Source organism: Carcharodon carcharias, chromosome 11, assembly GCF_017639515.1.
Source record: "Carcharodon carcharias isolate sCarCar2 chromosome 11, sCarCar2.pri, whole genome shotgun sequence".
Taxonomy (NCBI): domain Eukaryota; kingdom Metazoa; phylum Chordata; class Chondrichthyes; order Lamniformes; family Lamnidae; genus Carcharodon; species Carcharodon carcharias.
This window is the reverse complement of record NC_054477.1, coordinates 7,561,174-7,579,867: the sequence shown is the minus strand read 5'-3', so window position 1 is coordinate 7,579,867 and position 18,694 is coordinate 7,561,174. Positions and strand designations below refer to the sequence as shown.

Sequence of the window (18,694 nt, the reverse complement as noted above, 5' to 3'; positions counted from 1 at the left end):
GTGTACACTGCATGGTGCCAGTTCAGTCAGTGCTCTGTTTACACTGCATGGTGCCAGTTCAGTCAGTGCTCTGTTTACACTGCATGGTGCCAGTTCAGTCAGTGCCCTGTTTACACTGCATGGTGCCAGTTCAGTCAGTGCTCTGTTTACCCTGCATGGTGCCAGTTCAGTCCCTGCTCTGTTTACACTGCATGGTGCCAGTTCAGTCAGTGCTCTGTTTACACTGCATGGTGCCAGTTCAGTCAGTGCTCTGTTTACACTGCATGGTGCCAGTTCAGTCAGTGCTCTGTTTACACTGCATGGTGCCAGTTCAGTCAGTGCCCTGTGTACACTGCATGGTGCCAGTTCAGTCAGTGCTCTGTTTACACTGCATGGTGGCAGTTCAGTCAGTGTTCTGTTTACACTGCATGGTGCCAGTTCAGTAAGTGCTCTGTTTACACTGCATGGTGCCAGTTCAGTTCAGTAGGTGCTCTGTTTACACTGCATGGTGCAACTGGACCCAACAGCTGTGGAACGGCACTTGCCTCCATGATTAGAAATAACTGCCTCGTTCTGGATCTGATGGGTTTCCTTAGGTTTGGGTGACCCATCTGGGCAGGGTTAATGGGCCGGATTTTTGCGATTTCGGGAAGGCTCCATGGGCCTTTAAAAATAGCCGACTGGACTCGATTCTGGGATGTCCATCCCCATTCCCAGCACCCCCCCCAATTTTCGCTAGCATGGGAGAAGGATGCGAACTGTCTGCCACACCCTGCACACTCCACCTGACCAGCTCCATTACAAGGGTGAGCTTCTCCTAGCACTCTGCAACTTTCAAAGAGTCGGGCCCACTTCTCAAGGACCCTTCAGAGGCGTCGTGACCAATGTCTGTGTTCAGGATCCTTTTGAAAGATAACTTCAAAAGCTCTTATCCATACCCCCCATGCCAACCAGAGAAGTTATATTAATCTTTTGTAGCTGCGAAGAAGATTTGCAAGTATGATACCGGAATTGAGGAATGATACCAATCGGGAAAGATTGAACAGGCCTGGGATTTTCTCTCTGGAAAAAGAGAAAGCTTAGGGCTGACAAACTATGAATGAGTTTGATAGGGTGGACACAGAGAAGATGTTTTTACTTGTTGGGGAGATCAGGACATAAGACACAAGACAATTGCAAATAAGTCCAATTGGGAATTCAGGAGAAACTTTTTTACCCAGAGAGCGTTGAGAATGTGGAACTGACTCCCACAGGCAGTGGTTGAGGTGAATAGTATAGATACATTTAAGGGGGAAGTTGGATAAACATATGAGGGAGAAAGGAGTAGAAGGATATGGTGATAGGATGAGATGGAGAAGAGTTGGGACGAGGCTCATGTGGAACATGAAAGCCAGCAGAGACCAGTGGGGCCGAATGGCCTGTTTCTGTGCTATAGATTCAATGGAAATCTATGTCAGTCATCCTCAGACACCTGCAAGATTCAGCAATGCGAAGTGCAGAGTGGCCAGGATGGGGTGGATCCTGCTTGGTACATGAAGCCAAAGCTCTACCTGCAACTATGGTGGTTCCTTCACACGGTACCGCTCAGTGCCTGCCCGCTGATACCTCCACTTATTGCTCTGTTACCACCAGGGCCCTCCTGCTGTGCCCCCCATTAACCCCCACCATTGTACCCCAACCCCTCTGCTCTGCTACAGAGTCCCTGCTTAAACTCCCAAACCTAGAGGACGAATTGCGTCATACGAAGTTTGTCGTTGTTACAGTTCCTGAACTGCTCCACCCTTTATTCCAGCCTGAGTTTTCCTGCTGTTTTCCTCCGAGACATTCTCAGCTCGGTCTGCAAGGAAAGCCAGCATTCCCTCTCACTTCCTTTCAATCTGCAGAAGCAGACTGATGCTGAACTGGTTCCCCAGGGCATTCTCACATCATCTTACAAATTATACTATTCCTATCTTCACTCATCAGCCTTTAATCTGCACATTAAACAGTAACAATTACATAGTGAATGACCCTTACCCTGAATAAACAGCAGCAACTCTGTGGAGTTACACGGAGAATAGAGCACAAGTTGCCAAGGCACTACCCATGAAATGCTAGTGAGAGTCAGTGTCTGTGGAACCCGTACCCCAGTGAGAGTCAGTGTGTGTGGGACACGTACCCCAGTGAGAGTCAGTGTGTGTGGGACACGTACCCCAGTGAGAGTCAGTGTGTGTGGGACACGTACCCCAGTGAGAGTCAGTGTGTGTGGGACCCGTACCCCAGTGAGAGTCAGTGTGTGTGGGACACGTACCCCAGTGAGAGTCAGTGTGTGTGGGACCCGTACCCCAGTGAGAGTCAGTGTGTGTGGGTCCCATACCCCAGTGAGAGTCAGTGTGTGTGGGACCCGTACCCCAGTGAGAGTCAGTGTGTGTGGGACCCGTACCCCAGTGAGAGTCAGTGTGTGTGGGACACATACCCCAGTGAGAGTCAGTGTGTGTGGGACCCGTACCCCAGTGAGAGTCAGTGTGTGTGGGACCCGAACCCCAGTGATAGTCAGTGTGTGTGGGACACGTACCCCAGTGATAGTCAGTGTGTGTGGGACCCGTACCCCAGTGAGAGTCAGTGTGTGTGGGACCTGTACCCCAGTGAGAATCAGTGTGTGTGGGACCCGAACCCCAGTGAGAGTCAGTGTGTGTGGGACCCGAACCCCAGTGAGAGTCAGTATGTGTGGGACCCGAACCCCAGTGAGAGTCAGTTTGTGTGGGACCCGTACCCCAGTGAGAGTCAGTGTGTGTGGGACCCGTACCCTAGTGAGAGTCAGTGTGTGTGGGAACCGTACCCCAGTGAGAGTCAGTTTGTGTGGGACCCGTACCCCAGTGAGAGTCAGTGTGTGTGGGAACCGTACCCCAGTGAGAGTCAGTTTGTGTGGGACCCGCACCCCAGTGAAGTGGAGGAGGAGGCGGCGATTTAATGCACTTTGTGGCATGATGAGCCTTTTAATTGATCTCTGCTGCATTGTTCAGTGTGGGGCGTACTCTATGTGTGGAGTCCAAAACCAGGGCCATCAGTATAAGATGATCACTAATAAACCCAACTGGAAATTTAGGAGAAAGTTCTTTACCCAGAGAGCAGTCAGAAAGTGGAGTTTGCTCTCACAGAATGTCGTTGATGTGAATAGAATGGATGCATTTAAGGGGAAGCTGGATAAACACTTGAAAGAAGAGAGCACAGAAGCATGTGCTGATAGGCTTAGTGGAGTGTAAACACTGGGCTGGAGTGGTTTGGGCAAAATAGCCTGTTTCTGTGATGTAAGAAAGAACTGTTGTAGTAGAAAATGAGCTTCAAAGATCTGCCTTCGCCCCACCGCCCGATTCATCTATTCAGGAATTCCTGACAAGAAACATATGATTTATTCTGCATGCCCTTCACTGTAAGTGTGTCAGTGAATTGGAAGATTCAGGAGTGAAATTACAGTGTGTAACACTTCAAGGCACACCCTAAATGGCATGAAATCAAATCTCTTTCAGGTAGGACGCAAGTATGGCTTTTACAGATATATATGTTTAGAAAAGAGATTATGTTCAGGAAATACTCTGGCACAACGGGGAATTATTTATTGAATCCAGGTTCTATCTGCATTAGAAGGAGGATCTCCGCTGTTTCGAGTAGTGTGTGGAATGCCTGCAGTCTCGGGGTCGTTGATTGGTACCAGAGCTGAGGAGAAAGGGAAGGTGGGATAATTCCTGCTGTAATCTCAGGAGGAAATGGTTATGGAGGGAGAGAGCAGACTGGAGAAGAGAGGAGTGTGTGTGTGTAGCTCCAGCTTTGACTGAGGAATGCTGTGTGTGCTGATTAATCCAGTTGCCTGCCTCACTATTCAGAATGTCTGGCTGCGATGGTGATGTTTGCTGCTCCTGATCATTCGCCTTGGCTGCTGTGTATTCCTGCTGTTGCAGATTGTTCTCTTTATTTCCTTGCCGAATGTCTTACAGCAGCAAAGGGTGCATTATGTGGAGTGGGCCGTGAGCTGGCCTGCTTCCTGTCAGGGTGACATTAGATTGCTGTGAAAGTAATCTGATCCTCATTCAAGCAACACCTCAGCAGTGCCTGGGGCCTATACTGACACTGAGACTTAAGTGTTTGCAGCACACATCGCGAGGGTGGGGAAGTGTGTGTGTGTGTGCGCATGTGTGCTTGCTGTGTGTAAGGGTGACTGCCATGTGTGTCTGTGTGTGTGTGTGTGTGTGTGTGTCTGTGCGTGAGTATGTATGTCTGTGGGTGTGTGCATGTATGATATATACCTACGTGTGTGAGTGTATCTGTGTGCATATCAGTATTTACAGGGAGTTCACAGGGAATATGTGTGTCAATATTTACAGGGAGTTCCCGGGGAGTGTGTCAGTATTTACAGGGAGCCCCGGGGAGTGTGTCAGTGTTTACAGGGGGTCCCCGGGGAGTGTGTCAGTATTTACAGGGGGTCACCGGAGAGTATGTCAGTATTTACAGGGGGCCCCCGGGGAGTGTGTCAGTATTTACAGGGGGTCCCCGGGGAGTGTGTCAGTATTTACAGGGGGTCCCCAGGGATTGTGTCAGTATTTACAGGGGGTCCCCAGGGATTGTGTCAGTATTTACAGGGAGCCCTAGGGAGTGTGTCAGTATTTACAGGGGGTCCCCAGGGATTGTGTCAGTATTTACAGGGAGCCCTAGGGAGTGTGTCAGTATTTACAGGGGGTCCCCGGGGAGTGTGTCAGTATTTACAGGGGGTCCCCGGGCAATGTGAGTATTTACAGGGGGTCCCCGGGGAATGTGTCAGTATTTACAGGGGCTCCCCGGGGAGTGAATGAGGATTCACAGGGCGCCCCTGGGGAGTGTGTCAGTATTTACTGGGAGCCCTGAGGAGTGTGTCAGTATTTACAGGGGGTCCCCAGGCAATGAGTGAGTACTTACAGAGGGTCCCTGGGGTGTGTGTCAGTATTTACAGGGGGTCCCTGGGCAATGAGTGAGTATTTACAGAGGGTCCCTGGGGAGTGTGTCAGTATTTACAGGGGGTCCCCGGGGAGTGAGTGAGAATTCACAGGGGGTCCCTGGGCAGTGAGTGAGTATTTACAGGGGATTAATTGCTTCACCTATACTGGGTACAAAACAATCAATTGAAATGTCAGTATCCTGATCAGTCTTTGGATCAATGTGTTAATGTCAGTTGATTTGAACATATATCCATTGGAGGGATGTAATTGTAGGGCAGCTCCGTGAGCTCTGCAGAATTTGTATGACTATATAATGTCTGACTGCTCGTGAATTAAATGTTTTGTTTCTTTTTTTTTTACAGTAAATCACTCTGACTGAGGCACCATGGAGGAGAAACACCTCCAGACAGGATGATACTGGTTGCTAGGAGAAAACTGACTTGATATTGTGAACACACACTGCCCCAGAAAGAGTTATAACCCCCTGTGCATTGCCCAACCTAACCCCTTATCCTCCCCCACCCCCTGCCCGTCCATCCTCTTCCACCCTTCACACCCATCCCACCCCTACCCCTCCCTCAGCATCCAAACCTCCAGAGTGTAGGGAAAGGATGAGCTGGCTGAATAAGCTGAACCCTCGAGGAGCTGGCAACAGGGCGAGCCGGGCTGCAGGGCCCCAGTCCCCAGTCACCGCCGACCCTGAAACCTGCTTCATGGTGTTTAAAAATCACTGGACGCAGGTAAGAACAGCGCAACGGCCATACTAGATGTGGTATAGTTCACTTGGACGGCCAGTTGCTGTGGCAACATAACACTATTACATGTATGTTGTAGTCTGGAGCTATGGACAGTGATGGTCGAGGTTCCAATTTTCTTTCCATCACGTGGAAACATAGAAAATAGGAGTAGGAGTAGGTCATTCAGCCCTTTGAGACCGCACATTTATCTTAGGTTGTGTTGGCATGGATCAGGTTGGTGTCATGTGTCCTGGGGTGGATTTGGTTGGTCTGTGAGGAAGCAGTTAGATTGGGTTTGTGCAGCTGTAACACTTTGGTGTGTATGGGTTCTTTAATTAGCCACTAGCTACCTAGGTTGCCACTGAGTTTGCACCTCTCCAGCCTGTAAATCTATTCCTCCGTGAATTTTTCCTAATCACAGGCCCTCTTCACAGTTGAACTAATTTTTTAAAATCAGGAATGGTGCTGATCTTTCTGACTTGAAATTTGTTCCAAAGACACGCCTGTGAAGTGAGATTCTATAGCAGAGAGATTTCCCTGTGACTCAGTTCTCGTTGAGTAATCCGGGATAGCAAAGCCCAGCCACAGCTCATTTGGATAATGAGAATTGCACGCTGATGCAGGTCTAATATCTGCATGGACATATTTAGTGAAGGATAATGCACAGTGTGGGGACTTTGTATACCCCTTAACCTCCACGACTGCCTTCCTCGATGAGCAGTGTCACCTTATTGCACTTGTACAATCTTGAGTCAGTGGGTCGCACTCGAACTGGATATACCTGACTCCATTTTTAAAAAAACCCTTGGGGCTTCACTGCAAAAAGCTGCCAGTGTACCTGCTGCAGGTACAGGAAACTATTCAGTGCCACAGACTTTGGGACTGGATGGGTGTAATGAGGCGGGTTCACATGCAGCCCAATACCTCCACCTGTCTCCAGGTATCCCCATGTTAACTGAGTTTGGGAATTCACAGCAACCCCATGGCAGACACTAATTGGTGATTTCACTGCTGGAATAAGAGGTGCTGATCTAGGACATTTCACTGATATAGCCTGGTGGGAGATGGTGACATAGTGGTAATGACATTGGACTAGTAATCCAGAGAGCTAGGCTAATGTTCTGGTGGACATGGGTTCAGATCCCACCACGGTAGCTGGTGGAATTTAAATTCCATTAATAAATCTGGAATTGAAAGCTAGTCTCAGTAATGGTGACCATGAAACTATCATCAATTGTAAAAGCCCATCTGGTTCACGAATGTCCTTTTATTAATAGTCATTTGGTTGTACAGAACTTGAATATTGCTGAAAAAAGAGACATATTAAAGCTTTTCATCTAGCTTTCTTCAGGACATTTCACAAGAATCCCAGTGTAAGGGTAAGGATATAAACCAAAATTTATACTGTATGAGGTGGGGTGTTGATTGGTTGGTAAGTGAACTCTGATTGGTAGAGGCGTTACCATGGAGAATGCACAGTATAAATTGCTGTTTTCCCCTTTTATTGATTGGTATTCTTGCAAAGTGTCCTGATGAGTGCAAGATGAAAAGCTTTGACATGTCTCTTTTTTCAGCAATACTTAATGTCCTTTAGGGAAGGATATCTGCCATCCTTACCTGGTCTGGCAGATCCATAGTAATGTGATTGATTCTTAACTGCCCTCAGGGGCAATTAGGGATGGGCAACAAACGCTGGCCTTGGCAGTGATTGCCACATCCCATGAATAAGTAAAAGGAAACACTCTACCCAACCCATTCTATCCTACTGGGCATACCATGGACCCATTTAACCTCCTACAGTGTATGAACACTCTCCCTCATCATAGATTCTATTTGCTCATTTCCTGTGAGGGAAGATTTTTATAAATATCTCACTTCCACTGTGCTTTCCCTGTAGTCATGCAAATTTCTTGTTTTCAAATAATCCCTTTTGAATGTTGCTATTGAATTTCCTTCCCTTTCCAGCAGTGCATTCCAGGTAACTCACTGCATTCAAAAGATATTCATCTTCCGCTTTTGGTTCTTTTACCAGTCGTTCTCAACCTGTGTCCCTATAGTTACCAACCCTCCTGCCACTGGAAACACTTCCTCCTTTTTTATTGCTCATAATTTTGAACACTTCTGTTAAATCTCCCCCTTAACCTTCTCTGCTCTAAGGAGAACAATCCCAGCTTTTCCACTCTCTCCACATTAACTGAAGCCCCTTACCCGGTACCTTTCTAGTAAATATACTCAGTGCCCACGACATCCTTGCTAAAGTGTGGTGCCCAGAATTGGACACATTACTTTCCAAATGGTGAAAAGCTAGTAATTAGAGAATGGGAGAGAGATATAGGATCCACTAAAAGCTAATGGATAGGTGTAAAAATAAATTAAAAGACTAATGGAACATTAGCCTTTATCTCAAGATTTTTGTTGGGTAAGGGTATTAAGGGTTCCAGAACCAAGAAGGATAGAGATCAGCCATGGCCTAATTGAATGGGAGAGCAGGCTCAAGGGGCTGAATGGCCTCCTCCTGTTCTAGCTGAGGCTGAAGCAGTGATTTGTATTGGGTTGTGTTACAGGTGAGTCGGATTCTGGAGCGGCAGGACTCACGAACAGTGGATGAAGCGAGCGCAGTCCGCAATTACACCGATCAAATGATGTACCTGTTGGCAGAAGAGAGGTCCCATGAGGATACAGGGATCGGTCCCATCCTGGAGCTGGTGATCTTGGAGGGAATCCTGGAGAGGCTGCTGAGCTGGAACCTGCGCTGGCAGTTCAACGATGACAAAAAAATCGAGCAACTGAAGCTGTACGAGCTGCTGGTCAGTCAGTCCCATCAGCCCCTGCTGCGTCACAAGCCCATTCTCAACCCATTGATGAGATTGCTGAGCATGTGTGTTGAACCTCGCTCCCCTGTGGTGGAAAACAACCTGGTGTTGCTACTCAACCAGATCTGTGTCTCGCTGGCCAAGGAACCCTCCATCCTGGAACTCTTCTTTCACACCCAGACCAACCAGGGCCCTGCCAATCTCCTCATCTTCTCCATTCTCGTTCCCTTTATCCACCGCGATGGTCTGATTGGACAGCAAGCGCGAGACGCACTGCTCCTCATTATGGCCATCTCTGCAGAGAATGACACTGTGGGGAGTTATATTGCAGAAAACTCCTACTTCTGTCCAGTGAGTGCATACCTGTGGTGGAGGAAGGGGTTGGGGTGGGAGTTGGGGCTAAAGGTGGGGTGGAGGGGATGAGGGGCATTACTGCCTGTGTGGAGTGAATGTTGGGGTGGGAGTTGGGGTAATGGGGGGGTGTCGGTGTTGGGCTGAGAGTTGGGGGTAATGGTGGAAGGTTACTGCTCTCAGGCTAGCACTCTAGGTTCCTTCTCCATTCGCTATCCCATGAACTGCCGATTCTTCACTCTGTCCAGCAATTGCCGATCCCATCGGACTCTGCAACTCACCCAGCTGATGCACAGCAGCCCAGCCCAAGCCTGTCTTTACCCAGTGTACAAGCACACATACTTTCCAGCTATTTACTGGAAAGTGAGCTTGGCTCATGCCACTGTCCCCCTCTGCCCTTTCAACCCAGAGCCATCAAAGTGAAGTAATAGTAAATGAGAACCAAGTCGGATGCATCCTGGGGCTTTTCTTGATCTCTCTGACCCCATTTTGTCCTCTGGGGGTATGGGGGGTAGGCCAGTGGTGGAACACATTTAAGCGTTGAGCCAATAATCTTGCTGCTCTGTACAGTCTTTAATGTAATGACCCTATTGCTGGTGAGGGGCGGATCCGAGTCTTTAATGCCTTTTAGCTGAGTGTCTGATTATAGACTGTGCAGGCACTGCTTATCCTGGTGCTGACCGGAGCAGTGACCTGTGTCTCTGTTGTTGGGAGTGGATTGGAATGTTTGGAATCTCCTGGGCGGTTACTGAAACAGGCCAACACTGGGTTCCCTTCTCTCTCAAGAGAGAGAGACGAACACAACCACTTCCCAATAGCAGAGCTGTTCCAGCCTGATCACCACTCAGTGGAGAGTTTACTGAGGCTGCTTTTATATTGGATTGCAACATGTGCTGGTGCCCCTTATACCACAAGCCTGGCACCATCCAGTATCTCACCCATTTCCCTCTGCCCACTGCTTGATGTAAAAGATCTTGTGGGATCTGGTTCTGCTCAAATTGACTGAGGCATTTGCCACATCACAATTGGCTTTAAAATACTTTTGTAAATCCTGAAGGATTCAGAAATGTGCTATAGAAATGCAAGTCTTTCTTTAGTTGTTGACCCATCACCCTTTTATCGCAGTCAGTTTACACTGAGCTGACACTCGGCTCATTCCTCAGGATGTTTTTTGATGGATCTTAAAACCTAATCCACAGAACCCACTATTGTGAAGGAGCAAAGGGATTTTGGTGTCCAGACACACAAATCGCTAAACCAGTGTGCAACAACAACCTGTATTTATATAGCACCTTTGACATAGTAAAACATCCCAGGGTGCTTCTCAGGAGCATTTTGAGACTAAATCTGATATGAACCACATAGGATAATAGGCAAAAGACCAACAGCTTGCTCAAGGAGTTATGTTTTAAGGAGCATCTTAAAGGAACAGAGGGATGGAAAGGTTTAGGGAGGGAATTCCAGAGCTCGAGGCCCCAGGCAGCTGAAGGCACAGCCGCCAATGGTGGAGCAGTTAAAATTGGAAATGAACAAGAGGCCATAATTAGAGGAGTGCAGTTATCTCAGAGCATTGTGGGGCTGGAGGAGATTATAGAGATAGGGAATGGAGAGGACATGGAGGGATTTGAAAGCAAGAGTGAGAATTTTAAAATGCACAGGTACAAGAAGTAATCAAAAAGGCCAAACCGATTAAAATTATGAGGACAGGATAAGTAGAATTATATGGAATCTACAGCAGATAAAGGTCATTCAACTCGATTGGTCTAGGCTCTTGTATTCTCTTGAGTTTGGAAGTTGAAGGGTGTTCTGATTGAGGTGTTTAGAAACATAGAAAATAGAAGCAGGAGTAGTTCATTCGGCCCTTTGAGCCTGCTCTGCCATTCAATATGCTCATGGCTGGTCCTCTATCTCAATGTTGTACGCCCACTCTCTCTCCACACAACTTGAAGCCTTTAGAGTCTAGAAATCTAGATTGTTGCAGCTGGGGTGAGAGGAGTGCACAATTTATCCAGCCCCACTATTCCACCATCAGTGTAAATGTTTAATTTGCTTGCCAAAATGACCAAGTGTTAACCTTCACTATTGTTAGACCCTGAATAAAAGAGACTTTAATCAGGTTTCTTTCAATAAACTCAGAATAATTGATTTATTATAAAACAAAGCTTTTTAAAACAGTTTGCGAGAACTGGTTAACACACAATTTGTAATCTTGAAATGTAACTATCTATCGCTTTTAAAATTCTCCAGTGTACACATGCACACACAGGGCTGAATTTTGCCATCAGCGAGTAGGGGGCAGGCCCCGCTTGCCGACGCGTAAAACGATGCAGGATGATGTCAGGCATAACTCCCAACGTCACCCCGCCCCATTTAAATTTTGAGGAAGACGGAGCTGCAGCAAAATCAGCTGCGGGCCCGCCGACCTGTCAGTGGCCAATTGAGGCCATTGACAGGATCATTAAAACAATTAAAGGACCTGCCCGACCAACCTTAAGGTTAGTGGGTTGACCAGAAGCCGCAGTGGCAAATAGAGAAAACATAAAACCTCATCCAGCGGCAGGATGAGGTTTCATGTAGGAATTTAAAAAGTTTAATAAAGTTTTAGTATAAACTATGAACATGTCCCATCTCATGTGACATTGTCACATGAGAGGGACATGTTAAAGATTTTTTAAAATATTTTTTGGGTTTTTAGAACTGTCAGCAATCTCCCTGAGGCAGCACTTAGCCTCAGGGAGATGTGCGCATGCGTGAAAGAGCACACTCTTGCATTTGGGGAATCCCCCCCGCCCGCACAGGAGACGCATAGCGCTTCCCAGGGGACGTCATGCTGGGCGGGCCTCAATTTGCCCGCCCACGTAAAATGGCGGTGGGGCCCCCTTCTCTGGCGAGGATCACACACATTCACACAAAAACAAAGGGCAAACCAATAGGGTCTCTGCAGAGATGGGTGGTTGAAGGAAAATCTTTATAAAAAAGGATAAAGTTCACAGAGCTTTGACGCTGTCCATTTGGTGCTCCCTCCTGCGAGGGTGGGTTGCTATCCCAGTAGACATGTGGAGGTTCTCACCAATGGAGCTTCAGCTGTGGGGAGAATAGAGACGGATCAATCCTTCTCATCTCAGCCTCTCGGGTTTCCAAAAACAGACAAGTTCTCCTGAGATGAGGATACCTAGCTGGATACTGATACCCACACTGTATTTCAAGCAGGGCAAGGAGACCGTGAGCTGAAAAGCTTTTCCCCTTCTCAGTTCATTCCTAACTTAGTTCAAAGCAATTGGTTCAAAACATAAAGCTCCTCCGTCAGGTGATTTCCAGTAAATCACCAGGCCTTTGCCTTGAAAATAACTTTTTCCCATCAATTAAAGTGTTTGCAATTCAAATAGACAAATAGCTCTCCTCTACAATCGCCATGCTGGTCATTTAGCTGATGTCATGTGATTTCTTAGAAAAGGCAAGCTTGCTTCAGTCCGGGATGAATGTATGACCTTTCTTAAAAAAAATCCGGGTCAGCTCCCAAGTGTCCAAATAATGCAATGTCCTTCCACATTTTAAAAGAAAAAATAGCTCTTGTAGATATAATTCCAATCAGATAAAGGGTCTTGATAGGATTTGACAGAGAACCTGTTTCCTCTGTTTGGCGGCGGGGGGGGGTCCATAATGGCAGTAACAAAAAATAACTTTTATTTATACGTAGTAGAATGTCCAAGGTGCTTCAGAGGAACGTTATAACACAAAAGTTGACACCAAGCCACATAGGAGATACTAGGGCCATTGAGTAATATAAATCTTAAGCAGTGCCTTAAAGGAGGAACGAGGAGTAATAACGTAGCAAAACCTTAAAATTAAATCCAGGTTGTTTAGGGGTGATTCCAGGAAGCACTTCTTCACACAATGGCGAGTGGAAATCAGGGGTAGTATTGAAGAGAGAGCTGGTGAGAGCCCCATGTTGCATCCTTTTTGGAAAGGCTGGCCAAATTAAGTGCCTCTTAGGCACTGACTGGCCTGTGGCAGAACTTCCCTGGGATCAAGGACCCCAGGTGAGTAAATTCTGCCCACTCGCCAGCCCCAGGGGCTGGTAGCTCTTCATTGCTTGGCTCCACCAGCGGGGCAGTGCTGGCAGCTGTCGGTAATGCACCCATCTGAGGCCCAGGGTCGCCCAAGGGACCTTGACCACAGGTGAATGATGACAGGATGGGGGTCATGAGGTGGGGGTCACTGGGGAGGGGGCCACGGGAGTTGGCAGCAAGGGCCTGTGTGGCTCTTTTTATGTCAATATGTAGAGGGTCCAACAAGGGACGGCGCATTGCTGGACCTAATTCTGGGGAATGAAGCCGGACAGGTGGCTGAGGTGGTGGTGGGGGAGCATTTTAGTAATAGCGACCACAACGTGGTACAGTTTAAGTTTGTTCTGGACAATGAAATCGACAAGTTGCAAAAAAATGTTTTGGATTGGGGGAGAGTGGATTTTAGTGAAATAAGGCAGGATCTGACCAAGGTAGACTGGGAACAGTTACTGGTGGGGAAATCTACAGTGGGGGCTGTTCAAAAAGGAAATGGGGAGGGTACAGGCTCAACATGTTCCCTCTAGGGTGATAGGAAGGAGTAACAAGCCCAGAGAACCATGAATGACCAGAGATATTCAGGTTACGATGAGAAGGAAAAGAGGCTTTTAGCAGATACAAAGGAAGCAAATCAGCAGAGGCATTAATGGAGTACAGGCAGTGCAGGGTGGAGCTTAAGAAAGCAATTAGGAGAGCAAAGAGGGGTTATGAGAAAGCTCTGACTAGTAAAAGTAGGGAAAATCCCAAGAAATTCAATAAGTATATGAATGGGAAGAGGATAACCAGGGAAAGAGTAGGGCCCATGAGGGACCAAGGGGGCAATCTATGGGTGGAGCCAAAGGACATCACTAGGGTGTTGAATGAGTACTTCACGTCCGTCTTCACCCAAGAGAATGAGGATGAAGGTATCGACCTCTGGGAGAGAGACTGCGAGGTTCTTAAGCAAATTGGTATAGGGAGTGACAAGTTATTGGAGGTGTTGGCAGGCTTAAAAGTGGACAGATCTCCAGGTCCGGATGATTTGTGTCCCAGACTGCTGAGGGAGGCAAGGGAGAAGATCGCAGGGGCTCTGACCCAAATTTTTAATTCCTCTCTGGCCACGGGAGCGGTGCCAGAGGACTGGAGAACAGCTAATGTGGTTCCGCTATTTAAGAAGGGTTGTAGAGTTAAGCCAGGGAACTACAGGCCAGTGAGTCTCACGTCAGTGGTAGAGAAACTATTGGAGAAAGTTCTGAAGGAGAGAATCTATCTTCACTTGGAGAGGCAAGGTTTGATCAGGGATAGTCAGCATGGCTTTGTCAGAGGGAGGTCATGCCTAACAAATTTGATTGAATTTTTTGAGGGGGTGACCAGGGGTGTAGATGAGGGTAGTGCAGTTGATGTCGTTTATATGGATTTCAGCAAAGCCATTGACAAGGTCTGACATGGGAGACTTATAAAGAAGGCAAAGCCACATGGGATACAGGGTAATTTGATAAGATGGATTCAAAATTGGCTTAGTTGTAGATGACAGAGGGTGATGACAGAAGGATGCTTTAGTGACTGGAAGCCAGTGTCCAGTGGCGTACCACAGGGATCTGTGCTGGGTCCCCTATTATTTGTCATTTATATAAACAACATAGATGACTATGTGGGGGTTAAGATTAGCAAGTTTGTGGATGACACAAAGATTGGCCAGGTGGTTAACAGTGAGGTTGAGTGTCTTGGGCTACAGAAGATATAATCGGGATGGTCAAATGGGCAGATAAGTGGCAGATGGAATTTAACCCTGAAAAGTGTGAGGTGATACACTTTGGAAGGAGTAATTTGACAAGGAAGTATTCAATGAACAGCATGACACTAGGAAGTTCTAAGGAACAAAGGGACCTTGGTGTGTGTGTCCATAAATCTCTGAAGGCGGAGGGGCATGTTAGTGCGGTGGTGAAAAAGGCATATGGGACACTTGCCTTTATCAATCGAGGCATAGATTACAAAAGTAGGGAGGTCATGTTGGAGTTGTATAGAACCTTGGTGAGGCCACAGCTGGAGTACTGTGTGCAGTTCTGGTCGCCACATTATAGGAAGGATGTGATTGCACTGGAGGGGGTACAGAGGAGATTCACCAGGATGTTGCCTGGGATGAAACATTTAAGTTATGAAGAGAGGTTAGATAGACTTGGGTTGTTTTCATTGGAGCAGAGAAGGCTGAGGGGCGACCTGATCGAGGTGAACAAGATTATGAGGGGCATGGACAGGGTGGATAGGGAGCAGCTGTTCCCCTTAGTTGAAGGGTCAGTCACAAGGGGGCATAAGTTCAAGGTGAGGGGCAGGAGGTTTAGTGGGGGATGTGAGGAAAAACTTTTTTACCCAGAGGGTGGTGACGGTCTGGAATGCGCTGCCTGGGAGGGTGGTGGAGGCAGGTTGCCTCACATCCTTTAAAAAGTACCTGGATGAGCACTTGGCACATCATAACATTCAAGGCTATGGGCCAAGTGCTGGTAAATGGGGTTAGGTAGGTAGGTCAGGTGTTTCTCATGAGTCGGTACAGACTCAATGGGCCGAAGGGCATCTTCTGCACTGTGATTCTGTGATTCTCTCTGTGGGCAGCCTTTACCAATGTCGGATCCCTTGATCAAGCAATGAGTGGATATTAATTGACGACTTAAGTCCATCAGTTGATGGTCAGGATGGGAAGGCAGTCCATGGGTTGCCTTGTCTTGGACTTAATCAGGGCAGAGACGGGATTAAATGCCACCACCCCCCCCAACTCCGCCACAAACCCACCTTGGGGGAGGGCATTAAATTCCATCCCTGGAACTCTTTTCCCTCCACCCCACCCCCTAAGACTGATTTCTTGGTGGCACTTGAATCTTTGAAGACTGAGATTGATAGATTTTAGGTTGGTGTATTGTGGGATGTGGAGCTCAAGTGGCTGGACATCTTGTCTCATGTAACTGCCTCTGTAATACAAACCATTATGTCCTCCTAATACCTACTTTCTCCAGCTGTCCTGTGTGACCACAGCTATTATCCGTATATAACACATCTCCTGTGCCCCCTCACTGTTGGTGGTTTGAAGGGTGGGTGAATGAGAAGTTTATGGTGTTTGTCTGAGTCATGTTGTTGTGGGCTGTCCGTCTGACCATTTGATCTTTGCCCCTACAGGTGCTGGCCACAGGTCTCAGTGCACTTTATTCATCTTTACCTCGAAAGATCGAAGTGCGTGGCGATGATTGGCATGCACTGCGGCGTGAAGACTGGATGGGTGTCTCCTCGCTCACCATGTTCATGAACTCCCTGGAATTCTGTAATGCTGTCATTCAGGTACACAGCTCCCCTTCCAAAGCCAGGCTGTTAACAATATCGATATTCATCAAGAAAGGGAGTTTACCATACATCCCATCCAGTATCAGTTACAGTCTGATCAAGAGGTTCAGGATGCTTTTATGTAAAATTTTGAAGAATGAAGACCTGGTAGGGAGTTACAGACTGGAATCTAATCAAGGGGTTTTGGGGGGTTTATATATAGAATAACATACCTGGGGGCAAGTTACGGGCTGGAATCTAATCGAGGGGTCGGTGTGGTTTATGTATTGAATAACAGATACCCGGGAATGAATTACAGACTGGAACCTAATCGAGGGGTTCGCCAACTTCAATGGGGTAATAACTGATCAGGGCCGAATTAATTAGAGTCAAAGATTGGCAGGAAAATGTGTAGCTGAATAATGGGCTACCTTCACAGGAGAGAGTTGGGCACAGTCGAGGTATATTTCCCCGAAAGAGAAAAGTAGGCCAAACAAATCCAAAGCTCCCTAGATGCCAGAAGAGATAGAAATTAAGACAAAGGTGAAAAAATGTGCTTATGACAGGTGTCAGGTAGAAACTACAATGAGAACAGGCTGCATATGGAAGGTTCAGAGCGGAGCTGATAAAGTAGATATGGGTTCCAGAAGGCAGCTCCCCACCACCTTCTCCAGGGCAGTTAGGGATTGGCAATAAATGTTGGCCTAGCCAGCGATGCCAACATCCCATGAACGATTCAAAAAAAATAAGAGAAGCAAAAAGGGAGTATGAAAAGAGACAGGCAGCTAACATAAAAGGGAATCCCAAAGTCTTCTCTAGGGATATAAATAGTAAAAGGTTGGCAAAGAAGGAGCAGGGCCGAATAGGGTCCAAAAAGGGGATTTACACATGGAGACGGGCATGGCTAAGGTATTGAATGAATACTTTGCCAAGGAAGAAGATGCTACTCAGGCCATGGAGAAAGAAGAGATAATTCAGACACTAGATGGGTTTAACATCAAAAGGAAGCAGGTATTGGATAGGGTGTTTGTACTTAAGTTGGTAAGGCACCAGGACTGGATGAGATGCATCCGAGGATACTGAGGGAAGTGAGTGGAAAATGCGGAGGCTCTGGCCCGAATGTTCCAGTCTTCCTTAGACTGAGGGCTGGCGCCAGAGGACTGGGGAATTGCCAACATTATGCTCTTGTTCAAAAAAGGGTGTGAAGATAAACCCAGCAACTATAGGCCAGTCAGTTTAACTTTGATGGTGAGGAAACTTCTAGAAACAATAACCTGGCACAAAATTAATAGTCACATGGACAAACGCAGGTTAATTAAGGAAATCCAGCATGGACTTTTTCAGGGAAAATTATTTTTAACTAACTTGCTGGAGTTTTTTGACAGAGGTAACAGAGGGGTTGATGAGGACGATGCTGTTGATATGGTGTACATGAACTTCGAAAAGGCGTTTGATACAGTGCCGCACAACAGACTTGTGAACAACGTTATAGCTCATGGAATAAAAAGGACAGTAGCAACATGGATACAAAATTGGCTGAGTGACGGGAACCAGAGAGTAGCGGTTAATAGATGTTTTTCAGAATCAAACAGAGTCAGCATGGATTTACAAAAGGGGAAATCATGCTTGACAAATCTACTGGAATTTTTCGAGGATGTAACTAGTAGAGTTGATGTGGGGATCCAGTGGATATGGTTTATTTGGACTTTCAGAAGGCTTTCGACAAAGTCCTACATAAGAGATTGGCGTGTAAAATTAAAGGACATAGGATTGGGGGTAGTGTATTGAGATGGAGAGAAAACTGGTTGGCAGACAGGAAACAAAGAGTAGGGATAAACTGGTCTTTTTCTCAATGGGAGGGTGGGGTACCGTAGTGTTCGGTGCTGGGACCCTAGCTATTTACAATATATATTAATGATTTAGATGAGGGAACTAAATGTAATATCTCCAAATTTGCAGATGACACAAAGCTGAGTGGGAGGGTGAACTGTGAGGAAGATGCAGAGATGATTCAGTGTAATTTGGACAAGCTGAGTAAGTGGGCAAATGTATGGTAGAAGCAGTGTAATGTGGATAAATGTGAGATTATCCACTTTGGTAGCAAAAACAGGAAGGCAGATTATTATCTGAATGGCTATAAGTTGAGAGAGGGGAATGCGCACTGAGAGGGTGTCCTTGTACACCAGTTGCTGAAGGTGGTAAAGAAGGCAAATGGTATGTTGGCCTTCATAGCCAGAGGATTCGAGTACAGGAACAGGGATGTCTTGCTGCAATTGTACAGGGCCTTGGTGAGACCACACCTGGAATATTGTGTGCAGTTTTGGTCTCCTTATCTGAGGAAGGATGTTCTTGTTATTGAGGAAGTGCAGTGAAGGTTTACCTGACTGATCCCTGGGATGGCGGGACTGACATATGAGGAGACATTGAGTCTTCTAGGATTATATTTACTGGAGTTCAGAGGAATGAGGGAGGATCTCATAGAAAGCTGTAAAATTCCAACAGGACTAGACAGGGTAGAT

General features: G+C 46.9%; 1 protein-coding gene across 10 annotated transcripts in view; it reads left to right on the top strand.

Moving 5' to 3' along the window:
• Positions 1-18,694, top strand: part of fhip1b (FHF complex subunit HOOK interacting protein 1B) — a 234,649-nt gene that overhangs the window by 170,591 nt on the left and 45,364 nt on the right. For 8 of the 10 annotated variants that reach the window (XM_041199656.1, XM_041199659.1, XM_041199657.1 and 5 more), the window contains exons 2-4: positions 5,288-5,665; positions 8,227-8,826; positions 16,035-16,193. In XM_041199656.1, coding sequence (XP_041055590.1) covers positions 5,537-5,665; positions 8,227-8,826; positions 16,035-16,193 — 888 coding nt within the window. In that variant the 5' untranslated portion in view covers positions 5,288-5,536. Of the gene's footprint in view, positions 1-3,167; positions 3,486-3,612; positions 3,690-5,287; positions 5,666-8,226; positions 8,827-16,034; positions 16,194-18,694 lie in introns of those variants that run through there. The other 2 variants (XM_041199654.1, XM_041199660.1) reach the window with 2 other exon arrangements.